General features: G+C 44.4%; 2 protein-coding genes across 7 annotated transcripts in view; one reads left to right on the forward strand and one right to left on the reverse strand.

The window, feature by feature from the left end:
- Positions 1-68: 68 nt before the first annotated feature.
- On the forward strand, positions 69-18,820 carry nup188 (nucleoporin 188). Of its 2 annotated transcripts, none has more exons than XM_071927621.2 (43): positions 69-152; positions 2,043-2,094; positions 2,265-2,338; positions 2,425-2,509; positions 2,603-2,683; positions 3,223-3,267; positions 3,387-3,479; positions 3,611-3,730; positions 3,849-4,060; positions 4,291-4,405; positions 5,720-5,920; positions 6,289-6,369; positions 6,452-6,544; positions 6,648-6,767; positions 6,857-6,983; positions 7,167-7,325; positions 7,499-7,625; positions 8,174-8,261; positions 8,380-8,456; positions 8,562-8,676; positions 8,902-9,022; positions 9,132-9,198; positions 10,198-10,323; positions 10,540-10,780; positions 10,929-11,135; positions 11,231-11,400; positions 11,514-11,583; positions 11,672-11,739; positions 11,990-12,185; positions 12,313-12,390; positions 12,521-12,606; positions 12,751-12,896; positions 14,072-14,250; positions 14,356-14,556; positions 14,674-14,766; positions 15,017-15,169; positions 15,745-15,882; positions 16,020-16,094; positions 16,489-16,704; positions 16,901-17,032; positions 17,126-17,199; positions 17,492-17,621; positions 17,729-18,820. In XM_071927621.2, the coding sequence occupies exons 1-43, from the start codon at positions 112-114 to the stop codon at positions 17,906-17,908; spliced, it is 5,253 nt and encodes a 1,750-aa protein (XP_071783722.1). In that variant the 5' UTR covers positions 69-111; the 3' UTR covers positions 17,909-18,820. The 2 variants fall into 2 exon arrangements, with proteins under 2 accessions (XP_071783722.1, XP_071783723.1); XM_071927622.2 differs by having other exon boundaries at positions 113-152; positions 2,040-2,094.
- Positions 18,821-18,956: 136 nt separating this feature from the next.
- Positions 18,957-26,407, reverse strand: part of cdk5rap2 (CDK5 regulatory subunit associated protein 2) — a 40,154-nt gene continuing 32,703 nt past the window's right edge. For 3 of the 5 annotated variants that reach the window (XM_078286965.1, XM_078286973.1, XM_078286959.1), the window contains 13 exons: positions 25,524-25,699; positions 24,199-24,570; positions 23,863-23,988; positions 23,352-23,468; positions 22,991-23,180; positions 22,292-22,413; positions 21,505-21,723; positions 21,309-21,389; positions 20,921-21,174; positions 20,466-20,615; positions 20,240-20,378; positions 20,089-20,135; positions 18,957-19,541 (listed from right to left, as the gene is read on the reverse strand). In XM_078286965.1, the coding sequence (XP_078143091.1) occupies positions 19,518-19,541; positions 20,089-20,135; positions 20,240-20,378; positions 20,466-20,615; positions 20,921-21,174; positions 21,309-21,389; positions 21,505-21,723; positions 22,292-22,413; positions 22,991-23,180; positions 23,352-23,468; positions 23,863-23,988; positions 24,199-24,570; positions 25,524-25,699 (2,017 nt within the window). In that variant the 3' untranslated portion in view covers positions 18,957-19,517. Of the gene's footprint in view, positions 19,542-19,926; positions 19,982-20,088; positions 20,136-20,239; positions 20,379-20,465; positions 20,616-20,920; positions 21,175-21,308; positions 21,390-21,504; positions 21,724-22,291; positions 22,414-22,990; positions 23,181-23,351; positions 23,469-23,862; positions 23,989-24,198; positions 24,571-25,523; positions 25,700-26,407 lie in introns of all 5 variants that reach the window. The other 2 variants (XM_078286974.1, XM_078286967.1) reach the window with 2 other exon arrangements.

Below are 26,407 nucleotides of genomic sequence, written 5' to 3' on the forward strand. Positions count from 1 at the left end.
CTCCCGTTCAGTAGGCGGCGGTAATGCACCTTGAGTTGGTTTGCCAACCGCCAATAAATATGGAAAAGAAGAAGAAGAGGACGATGACGACGCAAGACAACAACCAATCACATGGCAGGGAGGACGATGGCGGAATCGGAGCTGTGTGTCAGGTAGGCAAATAACGTTAAACTTTTACACGTCTACATGGACGATATATTTAGTTAAAACTGCGAAAGGGTGGAGCTCGTGTACTTAGTGCGCACATTTGCTATTTTAACGCCTTGACACACATACTTTTAAATTTGGCAATCTGTCTATTTAGCTATTAGCACCACGCTAACTTAGCTTAGCAACTGCTCGCAGTTCCATTTGAATGGCTTTGCAGCGCGGTCCGCCGCATGACAACAACAGCATGTCACCACTTTGAACTCAGCAAAGTTGGCTAGTGAGCTACTGCTTATTTAGCTAGCTGGGGAGCGGCGTTACAACACTGCTAACTAACTTCAGTCTGACTCAGTTTACAAGATGCTTGGGTTTTAGCTCCAACGATGAGACTAGTTGGTGGCAATGTATGGTGGTGGCCAAGGGCGTAACGTTAGTTTTCATTTCGTTTATGGGGATGGGGAAAACACTAACTAGAATATTTGAACGCACTTAATGGAAAATATTGCCAATCAGTTTGTGAGCAGTTTGGAAGTGGAATAGGAGCCACAACTGATGCATGAAACCATCCTAGCCTTCGGACAGGTCCATAGATAACCGAACGGGACGGTACAATGAACAACACTGGCTTTTCGGTCAATTCACAGTGAGGGAATACATGGATAGGTAAAGATAAAGAAGGATGCTAAAATCGCAGCCATGAGTGCTAAAAGTTATGGTTTTAACACACACACACACACACACACACACACACACACACAGCAGCACAAAGTCAGTCCAGGCTTAATAAGATAGGTAAAACAGTTAGCTACAAGTAGTCAGAAAACTTCCATTAGTTTCTAAGTTGCACCGATACCCACATTACATTTGGATAACTATGCAAGTATCAGTGATACCAAATTATAACAAGACTTGCTATCCTTAATTACATTAATAATTTATGATTGTTTCTGTGGTGCTGATTTTCTAATAATCTGAGGGCAGGTGTTCACAAAGCTACAAGCCCTGTCGAAATGTAATTCATTTAAAACTGATTGGTTGGTTTCTGTGAAGTACTAGGCAGTGCCAAATAGCAGCCAAAGCTGGTTAGCTAAAGGGCACTATTTTACAATATTTATCTCAGATGATGCCATTGTGCTGGTCAGAATCTGCAAAGAAATACACTCAGTCTAACACCTAAATGTCAATAACAAACCAACAAATCTAACTTTTATAATTGCTTTTTCCAAATATTAGCCTGATATACCAGCAAAACATTTGAATATTCTGCTAAATGATGTTTCAGCTTGTGACATGAAGCAGGGAATGAGAGTAACTGTTTACTGAAATCATGAGCGTTTCACAGCTCGTACATGGATTGGCCCATTAGTAGGGATGGGATGATAAGTTTATCTCATGATACGATTAATGCGCGTTATGGGGTTCACGATTCAATACAGCCACAATAGAATGTGATGCATAAAAGTTCAATGACAACAAAGTCTGACTGTGCAGAATTATGTTTATTTCTGAGCCACAAATCTTTCTAGCGATGGCATTGGCTCGCTAGGATGTAAACAACAATTTAAAAATGTCATTACAAAGTGTAAATAATATAATTTGGATGAGAGCTTATGAAATTGTGATGGGCAAACCCTCTCATTTGTGATTACTACAGCAGAATAAAATGTAGCTAATATCACGATTCATTTTTCTGCCCCACGATAAGTATTGTCACTTTTTTGTATTGCGATGTATTGAATTTCGATATATTGTCCCATCCCTACCCACTAGTTCAAATGCTGCTTTCACGTGCCAGTTCTAAAATAAACTGAGATCTGCTTTCCTACCTTCGGTACTGTCGATGAATTAACGTCGATGAGCACCTTCCTAAAATATACCCATTCTTCACTTAGAAGCAGTCGAGAGTTGTGGACCATACTACTGGGAAGATCGGCATTGCGAGAGCCGGTAAGTCTTCTTGCAGTCCTTCATAGGGAGCGGGTTGATGAGCACAGTGTCAAGTGCATGTTACAAGTTGGAGCTTCAAATGTGGCTGCACTGCCAGAAGTAAAGTAAACTGTCTCACTTTTTGTCTATGTGATGTTCTCTGTTCTGTGGTGCACCCTTGGCGGACAAAGGCTCAGATAGAGGCAGAGCTTGACAGACACTGGGAGAGGCTACATCAAGGACTCAGTTACTACAAGCCGCCCAGGTATAGTCACGCTTATTTTGATGCAAACATCAGAAACACAAATTCATAGTAACTCAAGGAGTAATTGTCAGTTTCCTGCGTTATAGCTCGTCATCTGCTGGGAAAGTTAAAGAGAACAAAGATGTTGCCCAACCGTTGAAGGATTTTGGTCTGAGGATCAGTAAACTACTGGTGAGAGTTGACATTTGCTGTTTTATATAAATGATATGATGATGCTTTTCCCATTTGGTGGTGGATTTCATGATTATTTCATGCTTGTTGCAGGGTCTTGATGAGCAACAGAGTGTGCAGATTTTACAGTGTTACTTACAGGAGGACTACAGAGGAACCCGTAATTCATTAAAGGTATCTGCTCTCTCTTGGATTATTTAGTTGTATTTGAATCCTTGTCTGAAATTAACTTTTTAGCTCACCTGCCAAGGACTTCTGAATAAAAAAAATAGTACTTGCCAAAAAACGTTTTACCGGCCAAAATAGTCTACATTTTTCATAGAAATGTCACCCTACCCATTTTCAATGGTATTTTGTGTACTGTATGTTAATGTAAAACTTGCTTGCTCACTTACGCAATGGATAAAGTTTATAATTCATCATGAAGTGCAACAGAGATTACAAGAGAGCATTTTGAAGCATTGCTTTGCTTAGATTTGGTAGAACAGGCAAAAACCAAAGACTATGTCCAAGGAATTCACAATTTATGTTCTGAAAAAGTTACCAGCCAGTGTGTTGGGTCACCCTTATTGATTTATTTGCCAAAAGACAAATTTCACTGGCATTTGGCGCTTAGTGGGTGTTAATTTCAGACGCTGGTTGGAATGATGAGATGACACACGTTTTTATTATGAAAGAGACTCAACTGATGGATATCACTGTCTTCCAAACAGGGAGTTCTCCAGGATGAGAGACAAAGCCAAACACTGCTGCTGAAGGTCAGAAAACCCTTGAATCCACTCACTCTTCTCTGTGGGAACACTTTATTTAAAATGACTGTTACTTCCTCATTTAATCCTTTGATTAAGTATGACTGTCTGTGTGTGTGCACTCACAGATAGCTGACTATTACTATGAGGAGCGCATGTGTCTACTCAGATGTGTCCTTCACCTGCTGACATACTTTCAAGATGAGCGACATCCCTACAGGGTAAGACGCTGCTACATTTGGGTCACGTCCCACAATTGAGGAACACAACTGCAACTGCCCATTTCTGCCTGATTAATTTATTTGGTGTTATTTCTGCAGATGAACGTTTTGGTGTATTTGTCTCTATACAGGCTGAGTACTCCAACTGTGTAAATAAACTGGAGAAAGACCTGGTGAACAACTACCAGTCTCAGTTCGAGAACCTCTTCAAAGCAGAGGCGCCAACATGGGAAACCCATGGAAACCTCATGGTGAGAATTTGGTTCATATATTTTGTAATCTAAGATCTACATCACAAACACATTCATCACATTTTATGTTTGACATGAAGCTCATACTGATGGTGACATACTGTATGTCCTCTTCCAGACGGAGAGGCAGGTGTCGCGGTGGTTCCTCCAGTGTCTGAGAGAACAGTCTCTGCTGCTGGAGATCATCTTCCTGTACTACGCCTACTTTGAGATGGGACCCTCCGACCTGCTGAGCTTCACCAAGATGTTCAAGGAGCAGGGCTTTGGTTTGCGGCAGACCAACAGACACCTAGTTGACAAGAGCATGGATGCGCTGGTTGATCGCATCGGGTAAAAGCACCTAGGCTGTGTGTGTGTGTGTGTCTGTGTGTGTGTTGGGTGGGTGGGGGGGGTGATATACGACTAAAAACAAAAAAATTTACTTCTGCAAATTGAATAGAGGGAGGGTGCATCTTATTTCCTTAGATGACCTTATGGTTAGGTACGCTGCTTAAAAACTCAGAAGTAATTTATCATTTAATGTGGTCTTAAATGTCCTTGTATGTTTGTCTGGCCTGCAGATACTTGAGCTCTCTGATCCTGGTGGAGGGAATGGACATAGACTTCCTTCATAAGTGCGCCCTGGAGGACTCGACAGAGCAGCACCAGTTCTTCAACGCTCCTGACGTCAGCAAGGTTAGACATGAGTCTCTAAACACAGCCTGCATGGCATCAGCACATTATAATGGAACAGTAGGTACCTAAAATTGCACTTTGTGCAGAAATCACTGAATTTTGCACCCACGAGGAGAGGTAAATTTAAATTATATTTTGACTGAAGTGCGATTGCAGACTGTGCCCGCTCTGGTGGCTATTTTAAAATGAGCTGTGAACCTCACCACAGGGACAGACTGTACTGGCTTTGTGTGACCGTGACTTAACATCACTTTGCAAGAAGCCTGACAATGGATTGAAATGTTTGTGTGGGAGCACAGGAAACAAAATTGTCTAATTGCCTATTTGCTTCAATTGTGTGATCCATGGTGGGACTGGTGGCTTCTTAGGTAAAATCTACAATGGCCATACTTAAAATGTACTTTATGACTCCCCTTAGATCAGGGCTCCAGACTAACTTTTCCACTGGTACTGGTAGCACTGGTAGCACTGGTGCTACCAGTGCTACCAGTGGTCGCACCAGCACATGATTTGGTCGCACCCTTTTTTTTTTTTTTTTTTTTTCTTTTTTTTTCTTCGTAAATCTTCATATTTCTCATACGCCACCGTGCCCCCAGGAACCTCCGGGAAGCGTCGACCGATGCGTCGAAACCTCCATTCTTCTGTGTCTCTCTTTCCGCCGACAGAACAGAGGGCTGTCAGGTGGACAGAGCTCGCGCATGTGCATGGAAATAAACGGCAATATGATATAAATGTATAGATTGTGTGTGTTTGTTTTGACTTACCTCGGTCCCTCTGTCCCAAATGCATCAAGCCAGCCGGTAAAAACTCCGCTGTAGACTGTTAATATACAGAATAATAGTCCATACATCCATACTGATCTCCGTTCCAGCGCCTCCGTGCCCCCCCCCCCCCCCCCCCCCCCCCTTACACGTGCACTGATAATGAAAGTGCAGACAGGGAGAGTGCAGGTAGGGAGAGACCGACTGAGCCAGTGAAGAAGAAAAAGTACTACTTTCAACCACAATGGCTAACGCAGTACCCGTGCTGGAGGGGCACCAAAACAGCCTAATGATCATCATGCACTCGCACGAATGCGACCACGTGAAATTTTAACTCGCACACTCAAAAAATGGTTGCATATGCGACCAAAATGGTCGCAGTCTGGAGCCCTGCCTTAGATGTGTGTAAACTTTGGTGCCTTCTTTACAAACTCCCTCCTAAATATGCCCTTTGCTGCTCTGTAAGCATTTATTCACACAAATTGTACAAAGTAAATAAAGCACCTTACACATCTCATCATCTCAGCCAATACACTGTCTCTGCCTCCTGCAGGAGATGGATCAGCTGCTGCTGACATTTGGTGACATCCCTCACCACGCGCCTGTGCTGCTGGCCTGGGTGCTGCTGAGACACACGCTGAGACCGGACGAGTCCAGCCCGGTCATCAGGAGGATAGGCAACACCTCCCTGCAGCTGGGGGTGTTCAAGTATCTCTCAACCATGTTGAAGGGCCTTGGAGTCTCTGGGAATAATGTAAGAGAATATACTCACTTTGGTAACTGCAAAACCATCAGAGCACGTGCGTCAAATGATGTTTGAAAAGGGAAAATTTGCATGATTATCAATATCATTCCATGGTCTGAGCAGGGTAAACACTATTACTGTGACATATTCTGCATAAGATGACACTGATTTTGCTGTGGATGAGTCCTATTTTGATGTGATTACAATGCATACATGTCACTATATTTTCCATTTTTAAAATTTCTTTTTTAAAAATTGAACACAACTTAAAGTTATCAATGTCTAATGCCAGGGCTTTGTTGTACAAACCTTTTTGAATGTTGTACTGTGTTTATTTCTGCCTCCTCTAATCTGTCTTTCCTTCTCTCCATCCCCAGTGCATGGCAAGCACAGCCAAGATGTGTATCTATGGCCTCCTTTCATTTGTGATCACTTCTTTTGAAGAGGAAAGCCTACAGGTATAGAGCCTACATGTCTCTCTATTAACTGTCTCTACTCTCATTCACATTGTAACCCACCTTATCATAACTGATGTTGCAGACTGATGGTGTGGTAACACATTGCTCCCATCTGATCGACGCGGCCTGTGAGGTCCTCTCTGCTCCCAGTCTGGCTGAACACTTCTGGGAAATGGTGAGAAGAAACGGGAAATAACTCTCGAGAGACAAAAATGGATTAAAAGAAGCAAGAATGGCACTGTTTATGTTGTCCCCTGATTGTGAAATTTCTAATCCAGAAGCCCAACATGGGATTGGGAATGATCCTGGACAGTGCTGTCGGGATGTTCCCTCATAAGATTGGCCCACTGTTACAGCTTCTAACTGCACTTCTGTCAAACAAGTCGACTGTTAAAAAGGTATCTCTCGCACACACACAGACACACACACACACACTCATCTTCATCTTGTCCAAATGAGATAATATATTTCCACCTCTCTGTGACAGGTGTACACTTTCCTGGATAAGATGTCCTTCTACACACAAGTTTACAAACATAAGCCCAATGACATAATCTCCAAGGATGACGAGACACTGTGGAGGAGACAGACGCGAAAGCTCCTCTACCCTCTTGGTTGGTTTGGTTGTTTTGTTACTGTGAAATTTGAGTGTCGACACCATTCACTAATATCATTTTATTTAGTGTGCCGAAGCATATCGGATATATCCTTTTTTATCAGATGAAAGTGTATATTTTTCTCATATTTCTACTGTCCTGTGACATGCCTATGTTATAACGGTCGGTCTCCACCCTCAGGCGTCGGGCAGACGAACCTGTGGATGCCCCAGGGCGTGCTTGGCCAGGTGGTGATAGGGGGTGAGCAGGGCTACGTGGTGCGCTGGGACTACTCCTACAGCTCCTGGACGCTCTTCACCTGTGAGGTTGAGATGCTGCTCCATGTCGTTTCGACCGCAGGTACACACCTGGACGTTCATGCACCTGCACAAGCAGATCACACACTCGCTTAAACTCTTGCTCACATACAGGATGAAGCTCTATTATGCAAAGTCTGCAGTATCTAATGGTCTCTTTTTTTTTTTTAAGTTATAATTAACTTGTATGTCTTTCTCTTCCTCTCTCTGTGCTAGATGTCATAGCTCACTGTGTGCGTGTAAAGCCGATCCTGGACCTGGTCCATAAGATCATAAGCACAGACTGGACTGTGTCGGATTGTCTGCTGCCTCTCACTTCACGCATCTACATGTTGCTGCAGAGGTAAACTGCTCTCTACAAAGGCACTCCACTGCACAGCGCTCAAGGTTATCGTATAGATCTATATCAAAAACTATATTTGAGACTGTGTTGTTTTCTCCCAAGAGGAAATCGGGGAGGGACTATTGGATTAGCCCCGGTTTGTCCGTCCCTCTGTCCATCTGTCACGCACAATATACGCCACTGATCGGATTTTGACAAAACTTCTGTGAATGATGCGTGTCTTCACTCTGTTCCGGCATTTTCAAAATGACACTGATTGGCCTTAGAACAACATTTAATTGTCTGTATGTCACGTATAGTATCAATATCTTATCAGTATTTTACAATATCTTGGACGCCAAAGAAAAGCACCTCCACTTCCCCTTTTCCTGCCGCAAACAATCAAGAAACATGAGGGAACATATTTTCTACTTATTGCCCCGCTACAACTCTGCATCATTCGTGGGGGACGACATGTTTACTGTTCACTTGTTTTGATTTGAGAATGGATTTGTCTTGATTGGTGATTGATTGATTGATTGATTGGTGGTCTGTTTACTGTGTGTCAGGTTAACATCAGTCATCAACCCTCCAGTGGATGTGATCGCCTCCTGTGTGAACTGCCTTATTGTGCTGGCTGCCAGGATGCCTGGGAAGGTGCGTACCTCTGATTTGAACAGGGAGTAACACTTGGGATTTAAAGTCACCATTTCATGCTGTTCTCTATCAGTCATCATACTCACACCTTGCCTTTCGTCTTTTCTTGTCTTTCCAGGTATGGTCTAGTCTGCACCACACAGGCTTCCTTCCCTTTGCCTCCAGCCCTTTGACCAACATGGCGCAGTCTGTAAGGTACTATGTTCGAATTGTTTGGTATCAAATATTTAAGGACTTTGAGACATCATAGAGTTTTATTTTGGAAAACATTGTATTAAACAAAAATGGGATTCTTCTCAGTGCTGAGGGTATGAAGGCAGGCAACTATGGCAACCTGCTGGTCCAGATTGAGCAGCCTAGAGGGGAGTACGCTGTGACCATCGCCTTCCTCCGGCTCATCACAACCCTGGTCAAGGTAATACACAATAGGTCCATTTCTGAATAGGATTCACATATTTGATTAACCATTTTCTAGCCAGTGTGATTCTGTAGTGACAACTCAACATTGCACACTTTCATATAAACAAAGTGTGTCTGAATTTTTAATCTTTAAATATGTAATAGGCTATCATATAGATCACTAATCCTGATTATGCCTCTCTTCTTCCTCCTCCTCTTCCTCCCTGTCGGTTAATGCCAGGGCCAGCTTGGCAGCACTCAGAATAAAGGCCTGATCCCCTGTGTACTGCTGGTGTTAAAGGAGATGCTGCCCACGTACCACAAGTGGCGCTACAACACCTATGGAGTCAGGGAAAGGATAGGTAAGTGGACACATCTGACAGTAGTGGCAAAAGTTACAATGGCTGCTTTCTTTCTCTGGGACCAAAGAGTAAAGAGTGAATGAACATTTCCCACTCTTTGTTGCTGCAGGCTGTCTTATTTTGGAGCTGGTCCATGCCATTCTCAATCTCAGCCCAGAGGGAGAGGATCAGGGCAGGTGAGGTTAAGCCCTTTGTTATTCAAATATCTTGACTCCACATTGTGTTTCCTGCAGTTGTTGTTTGGTGCACACTGGTTGCTAGGCATATAATCGTGTAAATAACCATCCCTGCACTAATCAATCAAATTGTTTAAAAAAACAACAACAGCAAAACAGTTGAAGATCCAGAACAGATAACCTTTCTCTAACTTTCAAAGCTAGCTGAAACTTTGCAGCCTAGAACAAGAACTGGATCCCCCTAAACCTTCCCAGACCTGGTGATAATACTTAGCACAGACAGTCATGACAGCTGTGTCAGTCTTTATTTCTAGTCTAGTCTTTATGCTTTCAGGTGTTCATGTAATACTCATGTCACATTCCAGTAGAACAGTGTGTCATTTTATTAAGTCCTCTTGGCTATTGCCATTTCTGATTTAAAAAAACAACAAAACAAACGCACCTCATGTTATCCATGAAAGTTTGTGTTTGTGTGATGTTGTTTCAGAGATTCTTATAGGGCTGCACAATTAATTGTATATAACCATATATCATACTCATAGTTTCCATAATTAATAATCACACAATTAAGGAAATTAAGAATCTTTAAATTGATTTAATTGAGAGGTTGCATCAAATCAAGTGCTCCCACTTACGTTCCATAGCTATTTAATTCGATGAACACTGACTCCAGTAATTGAGAGCACAACTCATTCAAATCCACGGTTTCTATGAATCAGAACGTGAAATTGAGCTAATAGCCAAGTGCTTGCTTACACCCCGGGTTTGTCCCTTTTTTTTGTTTAAACACTTTCTCCAGTATACCTTATTGTATGCTTCTGTTACTTATGATGTTTTCTCAAAAATGTTTTTAGTTACCCATGAGAGTACTTGAAGGAAACATAAAACTTAAAGGACATACATCACCTAGAAAACTTGGAGAAACACTTGATTTACTACTGGAGAAGCTGAAGCTGATAATAAGTGGAGTTATTATTCTGTTTCTCTCCCCTGCTGCAGCACTCCCACCCTGCAGTCCCTGTGTATCTACAGCTTGGCTAACACTGAGGCCGGCCAGGCAGTGGTCAACATCATGGGAGTAGGAGTGGACACCATAGATATGGTGCTGGCTGCACAGCCCAGCAGGTGAGACTTTAAATTTAAAACAATCTTAGGTGGTGCTGGGGCATCATCCCATTTTCATGCATCGTTTTTCCGTTCTATATCCTGCATTTCTCTTAGATGTTTTTTCCTGTCACCAGTCAAATGAAAACTTCACACCTTTTGGACATAAAGTAGTTGTGATTTCATGTTTGGTGATCCCATATAATTTTTTTTGTGTCCTTCTCTCCCTTTTTGTAGTGGCGGCTCCGAGGGCCCGGGTCAGATTCTGATCCAGACAGTGAAACTGGCCTTCTCTGTCACAAATAATGTAATCCGTCTAAAGCCACCCTCCGACGTCGTGTCCCCCCTGGAGCAGGCCCTGACGCAGCACGGTGGCCATGGCAGCAATCTGATAGCCGTCCTGGCCAAGTATATTTACCACAAACATGACCCGGCGCTGCCACGCCTGGCCATCCAGCTGCTCAAGAGGCTCGCCACGGTAAGACACCTAAACTTTAAATTACATTTTAATTGTTTTAGCTTTGGTTGTTTTGTCTAGGCTTACAGTATATCAATGCAGTTGTACTGGACATGTTTTGAACAACAATATATAATGAAATCAAATCAAACTTACATTTTGTCTCTAGGTGGCTCCCATGTCAGTCTACGCCTGCCTAGGCAGTGACGCAGCGGCCATTCGAGATGCATTCCTGACTCGGCTGCAGAGCAGGACAGAAGACATGAGGATTAAGGTCATGATCCTTGAGTTCCTCACCGTTGCTGTGGAAACCCAGCCCGGCCTCATTGAGCTCTTCCTCAACCTGGAGGTCAAAGATGGCAGCGAGGGGTCAAAGGTGCGAACAGCGAGAATATCTGATAAATGAATAGAAGTGTAATTGTGTTTACTTTTATGTCTGAAGGGAAAGCTGATTGTCTGCTTGACCCGTAGGAGTTCCTGCTGGGCGAGTGGAGCTGTCTGCAGGTGGTGCTGGACCTGATTGACTCTAAACAGCAGGGGAAATACTGGTGTCCTCCCCTGCTGCACCGAGCCGCGCTGGCCTTCCTCCTCGCCCTCTGGCAGGACCGCAGGGACAGTGCCATCTCTGTCTTACGCACAAAGTAAGTGTATTTTCTCTGACGATCTTTGCCTTGATATGAAAAAAAAAAAAAACATGTAATGAGATGTTTATGATGATGATTATGATGCATATGTTATTGCATTTTCCCCACAGAGAGAGGTTTTGGGAAAATTTGACAACCCCTCTCTTCGGAACCCTCACTTCCCCTTCAGACACCACAGAGGTACGCTACTGACTTTGACCCCGCTATACTGATGACATGAGTAATTGGTCATGGTTGTTAACTTACAGATTTAAATTTTTGCCCCCAGCCTTGTGTTCTGGAGACTTGTGCTTTTGTCATGAAAATCATTGGCCTGGAGATCTACTATGCTGTCAGGTAAGTTCATGAATTTATCTGCGTGTGGCTCATTAGGATTGCTGACTATGGATATTTCAGTGTCTTGATGTTGATACATAAGGCAGAGTTTTTGGGATGTAGTTGGGCAAGACGCACAACAAAACAATACAAAAGCAACCTGTTGAATACTGTTGGCCATTATGTACTGGCCAGTGTATTTCTGCTTTAATAGACGATGGTTCAAATCGCTTGTAATTGATGGTAAGTTGCAACCTCTGTGGTGTTGCAGTGGCTCCTTGGAGCAGTCTCTGAAGGATGCGCTGCAGAAGTTCTCCAGTGGGCGGCGCTATGAATACTGGTCCCAGTACGTCAAGTCCCTGGTGTGCCATGTGGCGGAGACAGAGGAGGAGGGCATCTGCTCCTTCTCCGAGACCCAGATGCTGATCTCTGCCTGGCGGATGCTGCTCATCCTTTCCACTAATCATGTATGTCATAGTAAACTCAATCATGATTCTAGTGTTGTAGGTGTTGATATAAGAATGCAGATCTGGTCTGCTGATGGTCCGCATAGAGCTGTGCTCCTGTGCTGACTGGTGTGTTTTGTGTCTCCAGTCTGATGTGATGCAGCTAACAGAGGACTCAGCCAAGCTGAAGCTCTTCATGGACGTCCTGGATGGGACCAAAGCGGCTGTGAGTCATCAGTTATCCATATTAAAACCTCTTCTTCCTTTCCTCTTTTTAATTCCTTTAAATTTGTCAGCAGGTACATTTTCTCTTTTCTTTCTCTTCTACTTTCTAATTCCTTCACTCTCTCTTTCAGTTGATGGTGCCCATGTCTGTGCCTTGTCTACGTCTTGGATCCATGATGGCCACCTTGCTACTCATCCTCCTCAAACAGTGGAGAAGGTGGGTGTATGTGTGTTTGTATGCACTTGTGTATTTGATGGAGAAGCAGTTAAGGGTTTCCTGAATGTTGCAGTCAACAGTAAAGACCGTTGCCCTATTTCCCATCAACTCTCGTTTTGCTCTCCTCCTGGTTACTCTCTCCAGTGTGGTAGCTACAGCTCCTGACATCCTGTCCCCCCTGTCCCTGATCCTGGAGAGTGTCCTGCAAGCTGACCAGCAGCTGATGGAGAGGACCAAGGCCAAGATCTTCTCTGCACTCATATCTGTGCTGCAGATACAGGGGCTCAATGGTGAGTGGCTTGTGTGTCTTGCATGTGTCTGTCAGAATCAGATGTTACAGAGGTAGACACCTCCATATTTGCATGTGTGACATATAGGGCTGAAACGATTAGTCAACCTAATCGACGACATTGATTATGAAAATACGTTGACGTGGATTTTTTATCATCGACGCGTCGCATATCTGTACGTTTTCAGGCTGTATCAAGGCTTCATACAGTCAATGATGCAATGCGCAAAGGCAGCGCTAGGTGGCAGCAGTGCTTAAAATGTCCAGCTGGAAAATACCACCGGACCTCAAAGAAATTTACCGCGAGACCGCGAGTTTCAAAAGTCCGGGAATTTTTCAGCTCTAAAGCCAACGATACAGCAGAGTAAAACCCCTGTAGAGTAGAGAACAGCACCACGCCGACATTTAAAACCAAAGTATCCCGGAGCCACTTCTGAAACTGATAGTAGTTGGTGAGTAACGTTGTTTATGCTACCTGGCTGATGAGTAACGTGACTACAGACCTGATGTGCTGAAACCCTGGCTGGTTATGGTTAGGTAACTACTGACCTGAGAGGATAAATATAACTGACAGCTCTCATCTCCAAACAAAACTTTTTCATAAAACTTAAAAGCCATAAATCCACAGTCTGCTATTTTCTTTGCTACTAAATTAATGTTTATGTGAAGAGTATTTTATAATTTTGAATTAAACAAAGGCACTCAAATAACAGTTACACAATGTTAAAGAACAAGCCCACAGTTAAAGTAGTAAATTCATCTGGTCTCTCACCTCTACTTGTACACAGAGAATCCATGGCATTTTTACAGGCATGAAATTACTGAATAAAATTCATCAATAGGCTACATTTTTGTATTAACACCTAAAACAATATTATTCTATCATAACATACAGAGGTGTATAGATGATTTTCTCCTTTAAGTCTTGACAGAAAGCATCCTCAATAAAGCTTTCAATGTTGAGCCGCTTGATCCAGTTTTATTTTGTTATGACTAATGTAACTAAGAAAATAATCGTTAGATTAATTGAAAAAATAGTCGACAGATTAATCAATTAATTGAAAAAATAGTCAACAGATTAATCGATTACCAAATAATTGTTAGTTGCAGCCCTAGTGACATACATACATGTACAGTATGTATGCTTGTATAAATGGGAAATTCTTTGTTCACTAGGTGGGGAGATTTCCCAGCTGCCCCAGTTACTGCTGTCTGTGTGTGAGACGGTGAAAGATGAGGCTCTGGCCCTGATTGACAGTACTCGCCACATGAGCCAGATGGGAGACGTGGTGGAAGACGAGGACAGCATGGAGACAGACACTCCCCGCAGCCTTCAAAAGGACCAGAGAGATGGGGTGAGCCGGGCAGGGAAGGATGGACATGCATACAGTAGCTGGAGGCCGTACCAGTTCACAGTGTGAATGCAGCGTAAGCTTTATTTTTTCTTTTCTTTTTGTCAGGTCTGTGTACTGGCTCTACACCTGGCCAAGGAGCTGTGTCGTGCTGATGAGGATGGAGAGCACTGGGTTTTAGTGATGAGGAAGGTCCCGGTCCTCCCCTCCGTTCTCAGCGCTGTAGAGCTCAGTCTGCGCTCCAAACACAACCTCTACTTCACCGAAGCTGCGCTACACCTGCTGCTCACACTGGCCCGCACTCCTCAGGTAAACACACAAACACACACCTCTACCACAAACTGTACTATATCAAATGCATTTACATCAATCCTTCTCGTCAATGTGAGACGTCAAATGTTGACCATGTCTCCATTTGTCCTCCAGGGGGCAGCAGCTGTTGCTGGAGCAGGAGTCATCCAGACGATCTGTCTCCCTCTTCTCAGTGTCTATGAGGTCTCTTCAAATGGAGCATCACAGGTAAGTTATGGTGATCCCTACTCAGCAACAGTTATGTGCCTTGCATGTAATTTACCCCGTAATATGGCATTACATAATGACATAGACACAGCACATTATGTGTTGATATGACATAGTAACATGGCAGAGAGAAGTGGATAACATGCAGACCACTGCGTTCTCTATGTGATGCTGGGAATCACATCCCCAAAGAAATCGAGTTCATAGAAAAAAGGATATGGACACATGGCATATCTGTGTCCTTGTGCAGGGTTTCTCCCGCAAGTCCCAGGACTCCCCCTGCTGGCCAGGGGTGTACCGCCTCTGCATGTCCCTGATGGAGAGTCTGCTCAAGACACTACGCTACAACTTCATCAACGAAGCCCTAGACTTTGTTGGAGTACATCAGGAACGCATACTACAGGTAGGACTGCAATGGGATGGAATTTTCCTTATTGAAAGTGACGTACCAGGGGTAAGGTGAATGTCTGCCAAAAGAAACTTTTGCCAAAAAACAAATGTTTCCATTGAACTGCACCCAAAGACTCTTGCTATGTTTTAAGCCTAAGGCTATAACAATCTCTTATACTTTAACTTAATCTGACATCGGAACTTTCTGTTTCTGTTTTTTTTAGTTATTAGAATTAAATTATCAGTGGAAATGAACCTGCTGTGAATTGTGCTAGTGCTGGGTGTCTCGCCTCAAGCATTATTATGCAGGCAAAGCGCTATTCAAGTGCCTACAAGAGCGCAAAATACCCGAACCAGCACTCCAGTCTATTTTAGTCTGTGCCGGTAATGCAGTTACTGTTGCAGCCAAAGCCACAGATAGGCAAGTTGATGTCGTGGTTTGTGTGTGTGCGCACTGTGTCAGAGATGAAAAGCAATTGCGTGCGTCTGTCTGAATCATTTTTCTCACAGAGGATCTGAATATTGTGGTTGGTCTCTCCTTGTGCTCTCAACACTCCTGTTTATGTTCACCGCCTCTCTCCTGCTCAGTGTTTGAATGCAGTGCGAACCGTGCAGAGCCTGGCCTGTCTGGACGAGGCGGACCACACAGTCGGCTTCCTGCTGCAGCTGTCTAGCTTCTGTAAGGAGTGGCAGTTTCACCTGCCCAAGCTGCTCCGAGACGTACAGGTGAGTCCGGAGGAAAGCTGCGTCAGCCAGATAACGCAACTCCATTGGTGCAGTCACAATACAGCGTGAATGCAGTCTTTGATACATACGTTCATAATTTCATGAGAGCTTTTTCTCCGCCTCTCTCCTCCACGCAGGTTAACCTGTGCTATCTGTGTCAGACGTGTACATACCTCCTCCATAGCAAGAAGATGCTCCATCACTACCTCCAGGTCAGAAACCAGGAAATGTCTAACTTCATATGCTTTGACATTATCAGGCACTGTAATCAAGTAGTCCCCTCGTCATTTATAATATATTTATGTTGTATTTTACATTTTAGAAATTTAACTGACACTGTTATCTAGGGCAACTTACAATGAGTGTATCTTACCGTGCCATCTGTGAAGAATCAGGACTGTAGCAGTCTGTTCATTAATGTTGTACATCATTAGTATTGTGCATAAAACCCAAGTCTTTTAAAACAAGTAGTTGCCAGATCATTACTGAAAACTTGCTGACAAGATTTTCCTGGGTGCAGCAAGCCAAAGAAAATCTTGGCTGCCACGAGAATACAGTAAAGTATCTGCTGTTAGACGTGTCTCTTTATTTCTGTCGTTTTCTCAGGCTAAAAATGGTGAGGCGTTGCCCCCTGGCCCCCTCCCCCGGACCCAGCGGCCCCCCCAGACCCCGTCTAAAGAGGCGGCAGGTGGAGGGGAGCGAGAGGAGGCGGAGCAGAAGGCCCTGCTCGCTGTCCAGTGCAGTCTCCTGAAGATCCTCAGCAAAACCCTGGCCACTCTGCAGCACTTCACCCCAGACTGCTGCCAGATACTCCTGGACCAGGTCAGACCGCTTATTCTGTTCAGACGGTTATTCTGACCCCAATTTAAACTGAGACATATTGTTAGCTTCTATTTTCATTCTGTATCAGATATTTCCAGCTACATTGTAAGAAACTATACCACTTTTTGACGTTTATGCCATGATAGTGTGTGTAGACTGTCTGAGATGCTGATCTGTGTCTCGGTCTCTGGGTCAGTGTATGGACTTGGCAGAGTACAGGACCCTGTTTGTCCTCAGCTTCACAACGCCAGCGTTTGACCCCGATGTGGCTCCTTCCTTTGGGACCCTGCTGGCCACCATCAACGTGGCCCTCAGCATGTTGAGCGAGGTAGATGTTCAGTGTTTCAAAATATACTCGTGACTCATTTTAGCTCCCAACAGTCCATGTTCCTGACTGTTAGTGTGCTGTTTCCGTGTGTAGATGGAGAAGAAGAAAGAGCCAGCCTCCTTGAGTATCGCCTCGCTAGCCTCATCAGAGGAGATCCAAGCATTGAAGTAAGTAAATTGAGGCACCCTTCCTTCCCTCCCTCTCTCTTGAGTACTGTTTGAATGGGTCTAGTATTACACACCCTCTTTGAATTGAGAATTACCCTCCAAGTTCTCTGTTTTGCTTTGGTGCATTCACATGGAATATCTATCCATCTATAGATATATACAGTATATGTATTTTTAAACCAAGGTGTCCTGACATTTAACTTGATATATCCCCAGTTTTGTACATTACAATGCACAAATTACACATTTTAACTTGACAGATTAAAGAAATAACTTGAGTCTCTCTCTTCAGGTCTTTGCTGATGTTCACCATGGAGAACTGTTTCTACGTGCTGATCTCCCAGGCTGTGCGGTGTCTGAAGGACCCCTCCATCCTCCCCCGAGACAAGCAGAGGCTCAAACAGGAGCTCAGCTCTGAGCTGGTGAGAACTCTTTGTCTGTGTGTCTCTTTGTGTGTTTCTCTCTCTCTCATTATGTAATTTCTGATCTGTTGTTTTGATCTCTCTCTCTCTCTCTCTCTCTCCTCTAGAGCACTCTTCTGTCTAGCCTGTCCCGTCACTTCCGCAGGGGCTCTCCATCCTCTCCGGCCAGCGGTATCCTCCCCTCCCCCCAGACCAAACCACCCACACCAGGCTCGAAGGGAAGCCATGAAGGTCAGGAGCCGTTCATCCAGTTTGTCCAGGCCTTTGTCAGACTCGTGCAGAGATAGACCTGGATTTCGGCAGACAGAAGACAGTTCTCCACCGTTAACATTGGCAGTTTTTTTTGTTTTGTTTTTTTCAAGTGAATGGAATCCACTGTCTGCTCTTTGACAGATCCAACATTGTGGGTGAAATATTTTTTGTAAGGACATGCAGCTTTTGTACCTCCAGTAGCGCGAACAGACCAAACCTTTCACTGGTGTTATGCCTCATTGTTAAATACATGGTGAATGTACCCACAGCACAGATTTGTGACCTTGAGCAAGAGTGTTTGTTCAAATTATGTAATGTTTAATAATATTACAGAGCCAGGCTCTTGTGTGCTCTCTAATTTGTGCTAAACATCTCATTTTGCCAAAACTGCTGTTATAATTAGATTTGACACGACCACAACCAAAGTGTTATAAGCAAACTAGAAGCTGTGCGACGGTCCAGTTTTACAAAGAAGTTGACCTTCTCTGAAAAAACGACTCTATTTATATAGAATTGCCTCTGGAAGGGAATCTGAAGAGATTTTGGTGCTACTTAACATCAGCCACTGACTGTGGACCATCTTCCCAAGGCCTAGTTTTATAGGTCACTTTGACAACATGTAATGACCGAAAACATCTGTAAGTGCTACCTAATTAAAACCTTATGTATTATCATTTAAAAGCATCTTCAAATATAATCTTTCCTCATCTATAGTAATGACTTAGGGTAGTAGAAAAACTTTCTCTACAAATCTACATTGGCGACCTATGCTTGCCATTTTTCTACTTCTCTTCAAGGGGGGGGGTTTCTTTTCTTTTTTGAATTTAAAACTTCTTTTTGGTGTGGAGTTTGCTATTTTCTTATTTGTGCTTCTGTATGTACACATAAAGCACCTGCCAAGATTTGTACTTAAAACATGTATATGCTAATAAAGGGACTTTTATGCTAATAAAAAGACTTTTGTGCCCCATTTCAATATAACATTATTATACATAGAGGCTGTCAGTGTATTGTGCTTGATGAAATTTAACGAGAAATAACTTCAGACATGCGGAACACACCATAGATTTCTTTTTGTTGTTTACTGCATTTGCACATAATTCCCAGTATACACGTAGCCCTGAACCATCTTACAAATAACTAAGTTGACAGGTAAAACCTAAAGTGAAAGACAAACACAAAAGCTGGTAATAAAATACATTTTCATGTAAAATAATTCTATCATATAAAAAAGGATAAAGACAAATATTCAAATTGCAGGAATTAATATTTACAAAAGGCTTTTTACTTTTATATGGGGGGGAGAAACTTTTACAACTTCAGTACCAAAAATGAGTCTCCATATTATAGGAAGGTCATGTGCAATTACAGTACAATTTGCCAAAGTCTTTCATATCTGAAGAGTGAGCAGGCAGACAGTTTTACAGCAGGGCAGAAAGGCAGGATAAGGCCTAACCGAACGACAGGTGCATTAGGTAGCTACATTATAAAGGCAGTGTGGGGCATCGAACCAGCAGATTTAGTAGCTGCAGTGGAGAGAGGAGTCACTGTTGTGATCCTCAGAAGATTCAGAGTGCCTGCCAGCAGTCCGTCTGGAGACCGGGACAGGACTACTTATTTCCTCAGGCTGGGGGCCTGTAGCGTCTACTGGCCATTCACCGGGACCTCCTGTGGGAGCAAAGACACGTTACAGCACACTCTACCATCAGCACACCAACATGAAGGCCAGGCTAGCACTGGTCTCAGACATGCAGGGAAAAGTCCGTTAATTTTGGCGAAAAATATATGAATGGAAATGTCCAAGCTTTCACACTGCCTGCAGAAGCATGCATCTGACATCTGATGCCTCAGTCAAGTAGGGATGGCTTATCATGCATCATAAATGCACAGATTTATCCGGACAGTCACTCAAACACAATATGATAATATATCCCCTCGTGATATAGTGTTTTGGTATCTGCTTCATGCAACAAACAAGACTAAATCCACAGCACCTCATGAACAATCTCATGCATCAGATCACTCTCAAACCCTGCGCCTCAACCGCACTAACCTTCGTCTGGTCCTCCAGACGGGCCTTTCAGGCCAAAGAGGGTATAGTAATTTGTCTACCATTATTTCACATGAATAGAGAATGAGAGAAAAAAGAATTAGGCTGTGAGTAGAACATTAGTTTGGCATCTCAACTGGAGGATGGCTGTTTCTTTACACTTACCTCTAAATTCCCCCTGGCTTTCTTCAACACTCCATGGGTTAGTGACACTACATTGAAAAAAAAAAAACAGAAAACAATACAGTCACATATCTCCAGTTGTTTGCATATTGGTATTTAAGGTGACAAAGTTAATAAAAGGTAATAATCGTACGCTGATCAATGATGACCCTTTCCATTCCCTCTTTGAGCTGGTTGGTGGTGCGAAGGCGTTTCACAGCTCCACTCAGCATCCTCTCCTGCTGGGACAGCCGGCTCTTCAGCCTGGCTATCTCATTATTCAGCAGCTCATCCTGATACGGAGGATAAGAGAGGACTAAGTGTGGTCCATATAGATGCTTGAATGGATACTGTATGCATGTGTGTTTGTGCGTGTCTACCTGCTGGTTGTTGCCGCCGTCCCCTGGCGTGTTGCCAGCTGGCAGCGAGACTCTCCACACCAGTTTGAGCAGTCGGCCGGCCTCCTCCAGGACCTGCTGCATGGTGTTCACACCGCTGGACAAACTCTTCAGATGCTGCGGTTCCATCACCTGATTAGACATGCACACAATAGATACACTTAAACTATCATGGCAATATGGTGTTTGTTGTATATAATGTTGCTGAACTGCTGTTGGAATAATAAAACTTTCCGTTTTAACAAAATACCATTAAAACATATTTTCAAGCTTCACATTTAGCTAGTGTGTCCCCAACTTTATAGATAATCAGGATACCACAAAACACAGGAAACAGATAAAAAGTTTGAAATTGGTATTTTTCTAACTAAAAAAATCAAACTAAAAAAGCACATTTACAACAGAGAAAGTAGTTGTTTGATGTAGCGTGCCATTACCCTGTTGTCAGAGTGTGTGTGCAGACACTCCTGCAGGTGTGTGTCCATGCTGCGTGTGAGCCTGCGGCCCTCGGAGATTTGTTTGCGCAGGGCATTGTAGTCCTCAATCAGGCCCAAAACATGGCGGCCGTTGCGATTGGCCCAGAGCCGGTGGCCTGGCACCAGGCGGGAGGGAGCGCTGGAGACACTGTCACCAGAGCTGCCGCTGTACTGGGAGCCTTCGTCCACCTCCAGCTGAGCATGACGCTTCATTTCTGGACAGAGACAATTCAATCAATCTCTGAAATGCAAAATACTCAAAATACCAGTTTAATTTCCCCCTGTAACAGCACTGTACAGGCCTTGTATCTATCCTTACAATCAGATGTCATGCCAACTCTATCCTTACCATGGAGGATGCTGGTGTGTTCATCGTGGGAGTGACGGAGAGGATCACAGCCCTCGCGCCCCGGGGACCTGCCTCCCTCATCTAGGACAAAAGAAAAACCAAAACTGACACAACAGAGTAATAGGTGTGTGTCTGTGTTTGTATATGTGCCACAGGCGAGCAGTATAGTTCATCTGGGTCTGTGCCTTGCGTTTACCTGAAGTGGAGAGCAGGTAGTTGATGTTGATGGTGTCGGAGCGGTTGGGCCCTCTGAGCAGCTGCTCCTCCAGTCTCTGTCTGAGCGCCGTGTTCGTCTGGATGCTCCTCTCCAGCTGCAGCCTCAGGTGTCTGATCTCCAACAGCAGCTCCCCCAGGTCCACTGAGCCTGAGCCTGAGCAAGGGACAGGGACGGGCTCCTGGGACGCCTCGCTGGATTCTGCTCAGCGGTACAATGAAGGAGAGGGAAAGGTAGCTCATGGTTGCACGGTATTAACCGGAATTTCTCTGGGTTTTCAAGCCCTGGTTCAGACCAGAGGCAGAACGAGAGGCGTTGCGGGATTTGCGTGTAACTTGGCTCACCAAAGTGTCTTTTTTGAAAAGTAAAAATAGGAAAGGTCATTTTGAACGTTGGCTTGTCATGCAAAAACTGTGTGCATCTTTTGTTGGCATGTGGCCTTTAAAGTCTCTTCAAGCTCCATTAAGCAATATCTTCATGGTAAAAATAAATAAATAAATAAACAAACATGGCTGTAAATGAATCACCCCAAGACAGAAATTAAAAGGAAAATGTCTCTTAAGCCTTCCAGCGCTGTTGGAAATATTTTAACAATGAGGGGGGGGGGGTGTTGGTTGTGGGTTGTGACGTTTATAGGGCGATTTGTGAATGTTTGGTGAAAATGTCCTGTCTGGCTCTCTCTAACCAGACACACACAAACACAAACACAAACACGCACACTTCAAACTTCAATAGGCTCTTTTCAGAGACAACATATGCCTTGGAGTACCTGTGTGTTTGTGAGCTCCAGTCTTGATCTTTTCATAGACTTGCAGCTCCACACGCAGCGACTGGAGAAGATGCTGGGAGTCAGACAGCTGTTGGCTCTGGAGCTTAACCTCACACTGCAACCTGGAAACACACACACACACACACACACACACACACACACACAGATCAGAAGTTTCAGAACAAAACGTACTACTCTGTCAAAGAAAAGTTTCATAGATAAGGGTCTAACCCTTAAACACAATATGCATGTACAGTACACATGTGCACACACACAGCAACAAGTGTAGGAAAGGGAGAGGAGGAGTGATATGTCAGTGAACTAGACTCCAGGTGTCATGTGTCAGCCTCATTCGACTGTGTCACTAGGACCCGGGGCCAGGGGTCATCTGTAAAGGATTCAGCATCATTATGGCGCGTGCATGCGTGTGCTCATGGATGGGGCGAGGCCTCAAATGGTATATTCTCATGTTACTAAGTTCTAGTAATAGTATAGAATAATGGTAATTGTAATGAGTGTTTTGAATGCTAATTGGTTGCCTTGTGTAGTGTCAAGTTGCATGGGGAGATACACATACTGTCATTATGGGCTGTAATGACAGTATGTGTGTATCTTGTTTGTGAGTGTGTGGTACAAAATAGCTTGTCCTGTTAATGATCTGGCCTGTGTGTGTGTGTGTGTGTGTGTGCGAGCGTGTACCTGTGCAGCTCCTCCTTGCTGTAGTGCAGTGAATCCTGCAGCTGTGTGTTTTCCTGGCTGCTGCGCTCCAGCCTCTCCTGCAGGCGGCTGTTGTCCTGCCTCAGAGCCTCACATTCCTTCCTGCTCTGCTCCAGCTTGGCCGTCCGCCTGGCCAGCGTCTCCCGCAGCTTCTCATTCTCCTTCTGCTTGTCTGGAGGAAATACAAATGTTGGAGGACCGGTGTTTGGCACTGTTGTATCTGTGATGGGTGTGTGTACGTATTTGATAAAAGGTATGGGCAAACTTATCCGTGTGTGTATGTGTTCCAGACTATACATTGTGTGGACTCTGTGAGGTGAGCTGGTGAGAAAAAGGGTGTTACCTCTGGAACCCAGGTTGAGCTGCTCCTTCAGGGCCTGGTTCTGTCCCCATAGGAAGCGCACCTCGTTGGCCAGCTGACCCTGCTCCTCCGTGCCGTGGATGAAGATGTTGGTAGCTGCTGAACATAAACACACACACATATACACACTCTATCAGTCGATCAGCAAATAAGATAAGACCATAAGCACATAGAATAAGGGAAAGTAATTTTCATTCTGAGCAGAGCCTTTCAAAACTGAGGTATTTGCATATCGCTGCTGTCATGTGAAAACCTCTTTCAGACCTCTTGGGGTTAGGATTCCCTTTCAGAACCAATTGGATAATGTCTAAAAATGCATTGTCATCAAGCTAGAAACAAGGCTGTTTTTCATAGTTCCTGAAAAGCTGACACTGTGGAAATGCGTGGTCAATATGTAACAGACATCCTAACAATCACACTGACAGAGAGAGAATGAGACACAGCAAGAGAAAGGGGGGGGGGGGGGGGGGGGGGGGGGGGGTTATGTGTGTACCTGGGTCTTTCTCCACCTCAGCCAGTCTCCTCTCCAGCTGTTCCCTGAGGCGGTCGTTGGTGCGGATGCTCTCCTCCAGGCGTTGCCGCAACGCTCGGATCTCTTGTAGATGCTCTGCCAGGAGGTCTAACAGAGAAACACACACACAGTTAAGTCACATACTGACACTGTGCATGTTTATTCAAACAACAAATCCCCACAATGTTGCTACACCATGAACATACAATGCACATTACTGGCTTATAAACAATAAAGCATAGTGAATGTACTGAACCATGCCCTAGAAACAAATATAAAACAAACTTTGAAATCAATCTACCTACTACTCATATTTACCTGGATTCATAGTGCAAGGCAGTCCAGTAGTATCCTGGTGTGAGGCTGGGTGTCCCTCTCCGTTATGGGCTTCTATCTCAGGCTCTGACCCATCCCAGTCCTGGCTTTCATCCTGTCCCTGATGGTGGGAGCTGGTCTGGGCCATAATGGAACGATGCAGGTCCAGTTCGCTGCGCAGGGTAGCATTGAGTTCCTCACTGCTCCTCAGCTGCTCCTGCAGTCGCCCATTCTCCCTCTGCAGGCCCTGCAGTCTGCTGGCACTGTCCCTACGACCAGTAACACCTTCAGCCTCAGCTCCTCCTACAGGAGGGACTTGCTGCTGGACCGCAGCCTCCAAAGCTATTCCTGTCCCTTCAGTGGTATCTCTCTGGGCTATAAATGGAGAGCGAGACAACAGTGGTTACAGAAAATTAACACACATGTCATAACATGACAACAACAGATATTCATCATACCCATGGGTTTATCTTTAGTGCCCTTCTTCAGTGCCCTTTTCCATTGTCTTTGTGACAGACCATTCCGTTTCCCCTGTCCATTCACTATTCCATTCTCTATATCCATAACCTTACACTAGGTCTTACTTTGACAAGGGTAATTAGCCTTGGTAGATCAGAATGTCCTCCACTGCTATAGCCTAGCCTCCATGCTAACACAACTACCTGCAGAACAAGCTGAACCTTTGCACTGTAAGTAGCCTTTCAACTGAGTGCACTAAGGGAAATGAGAGTTTAGGGCTGCAGCCCTCTGCAGGAGCTCACACATTGCCACAAGCATAATCTGTCTCCGTAATAGCCTTCACTGTCTCCTCTCTAAGGGAAACACAATTTGAAGATTAAACCGGATAGGTGCCACTGAATAATGCAGCTTTAAGTGGAGGTGGATTGAAATTGGACACCTGTTCTGCCCTTGGCCAGCCCGCTTTGTCCTGTGGGACGCCTGACTGCAACAGAATAGATCTGAGTGGAAAATAAGTGCCATTACTAGCTGCTACTAGACTGGCCAGGCCCAAGAACAGGGATTCAGGCAATCTCAATGCCATACCACTAGACCAGGGAAAGGGGAAAAATATCCATTTTTAATGGAGGGAACTGAGGTAATCCCAGTGTGGCCAAAATAACCGGAGAGTCAAGTACACACTATACCTGGCTGGGCCCATCTTCTGGGATACTTAACACTATAATTGTACTTGGCTTTCACATCCATTCACAAATAGTTTGGGTAAATGCCATTATCAAGACATGTTGAACTATGTTTGAATCGTTGCATCTAAACATCTGTAGCATATTTGACAAAATCGGTAATGTTGGCCCAATCTAGGTGCTTACCATGAGCAGCAAGGTTGCCAGCTTGTGTGGTTGGGCTGTTGTGGAAGGAGGCGGAGGCCCTATCGAAGTGGTACAGATCAGAGTGGGAGCTGTGGTGGCTGCTGGGGCTCTGGCCTCTGAGCTGGCTCTGCATGCTCTGGATGAGACGGTTCTTCTCCTGCAGCTCCTTTGACAACCTGGCACACATGGAGGGGCGATTTGACATGTGAATAACTGCTTAGATAAACTCTAGCTGCCGGATGTGGGAGACTGAGCCATCTATCACATCATCTCTAAGAGTCTTGTAGAGTGAAACACAACATCAAACAGGGAAGATAAGCACACAGTGGGACAGCTTGATGAATAGCACTCAAAAAGAAAGACTGAACGTTACAGGAGCCAAGAAAAATATCATGTTGACTGTCTTTGTAGCCAGAGGGCTCGCAACTTTGAAAGAGAAACACCCAGTTTGAAAACATGAAAGAAGAGTTCACAGCAAACATCATGCTGTCCTCTTAGATCAAGCCCGGATGCCACTCACAGGTCCAACTGCTCCCTGGTGCATTCAGCCAGGTTGAGGTTTTGTTGGACGAGGAGGCTGAGGTGCTGCTGCAGCAGCTCTCTCTCGCCCTCTAGCTCCACACGCAGGTAATCTATTTCCTGCTGGATTCTAGCTGAGGTGTCTGGAAGATCACTGACACTCTCCTTATAGGAGAACAGCTCCTGCAATCCCTGCTGGAACTCCCCAAGACTGGCCACACCAGTGACAATATGCAATAACGTACGTCATGATACAACATGTGAACAGAAATTTGAGACCCTGCTGAAGACATCCTCAACGTTTTGTGATCAACTTTGTAATCATCACTTGTAGGAAATCTATCCATTTGGCTCTTCAATGTGAT

This window comes from Centroberyx gerrardi, chromosome 2, assembly GCF_048128805.1.
Source record: "Centroberyx gerrardi isolate f3 chromosome 2, fCenGer3.hap1.cur.20231027, whole genome shotgun sequence".
In the NCBI taxonomy this organism is placed as follows: Eukaryota; Metazoa; Chordata; class Actinopteri; order Beryciformes; family Berycidae; genus Centroberyx; species Centroberyx gerrardi.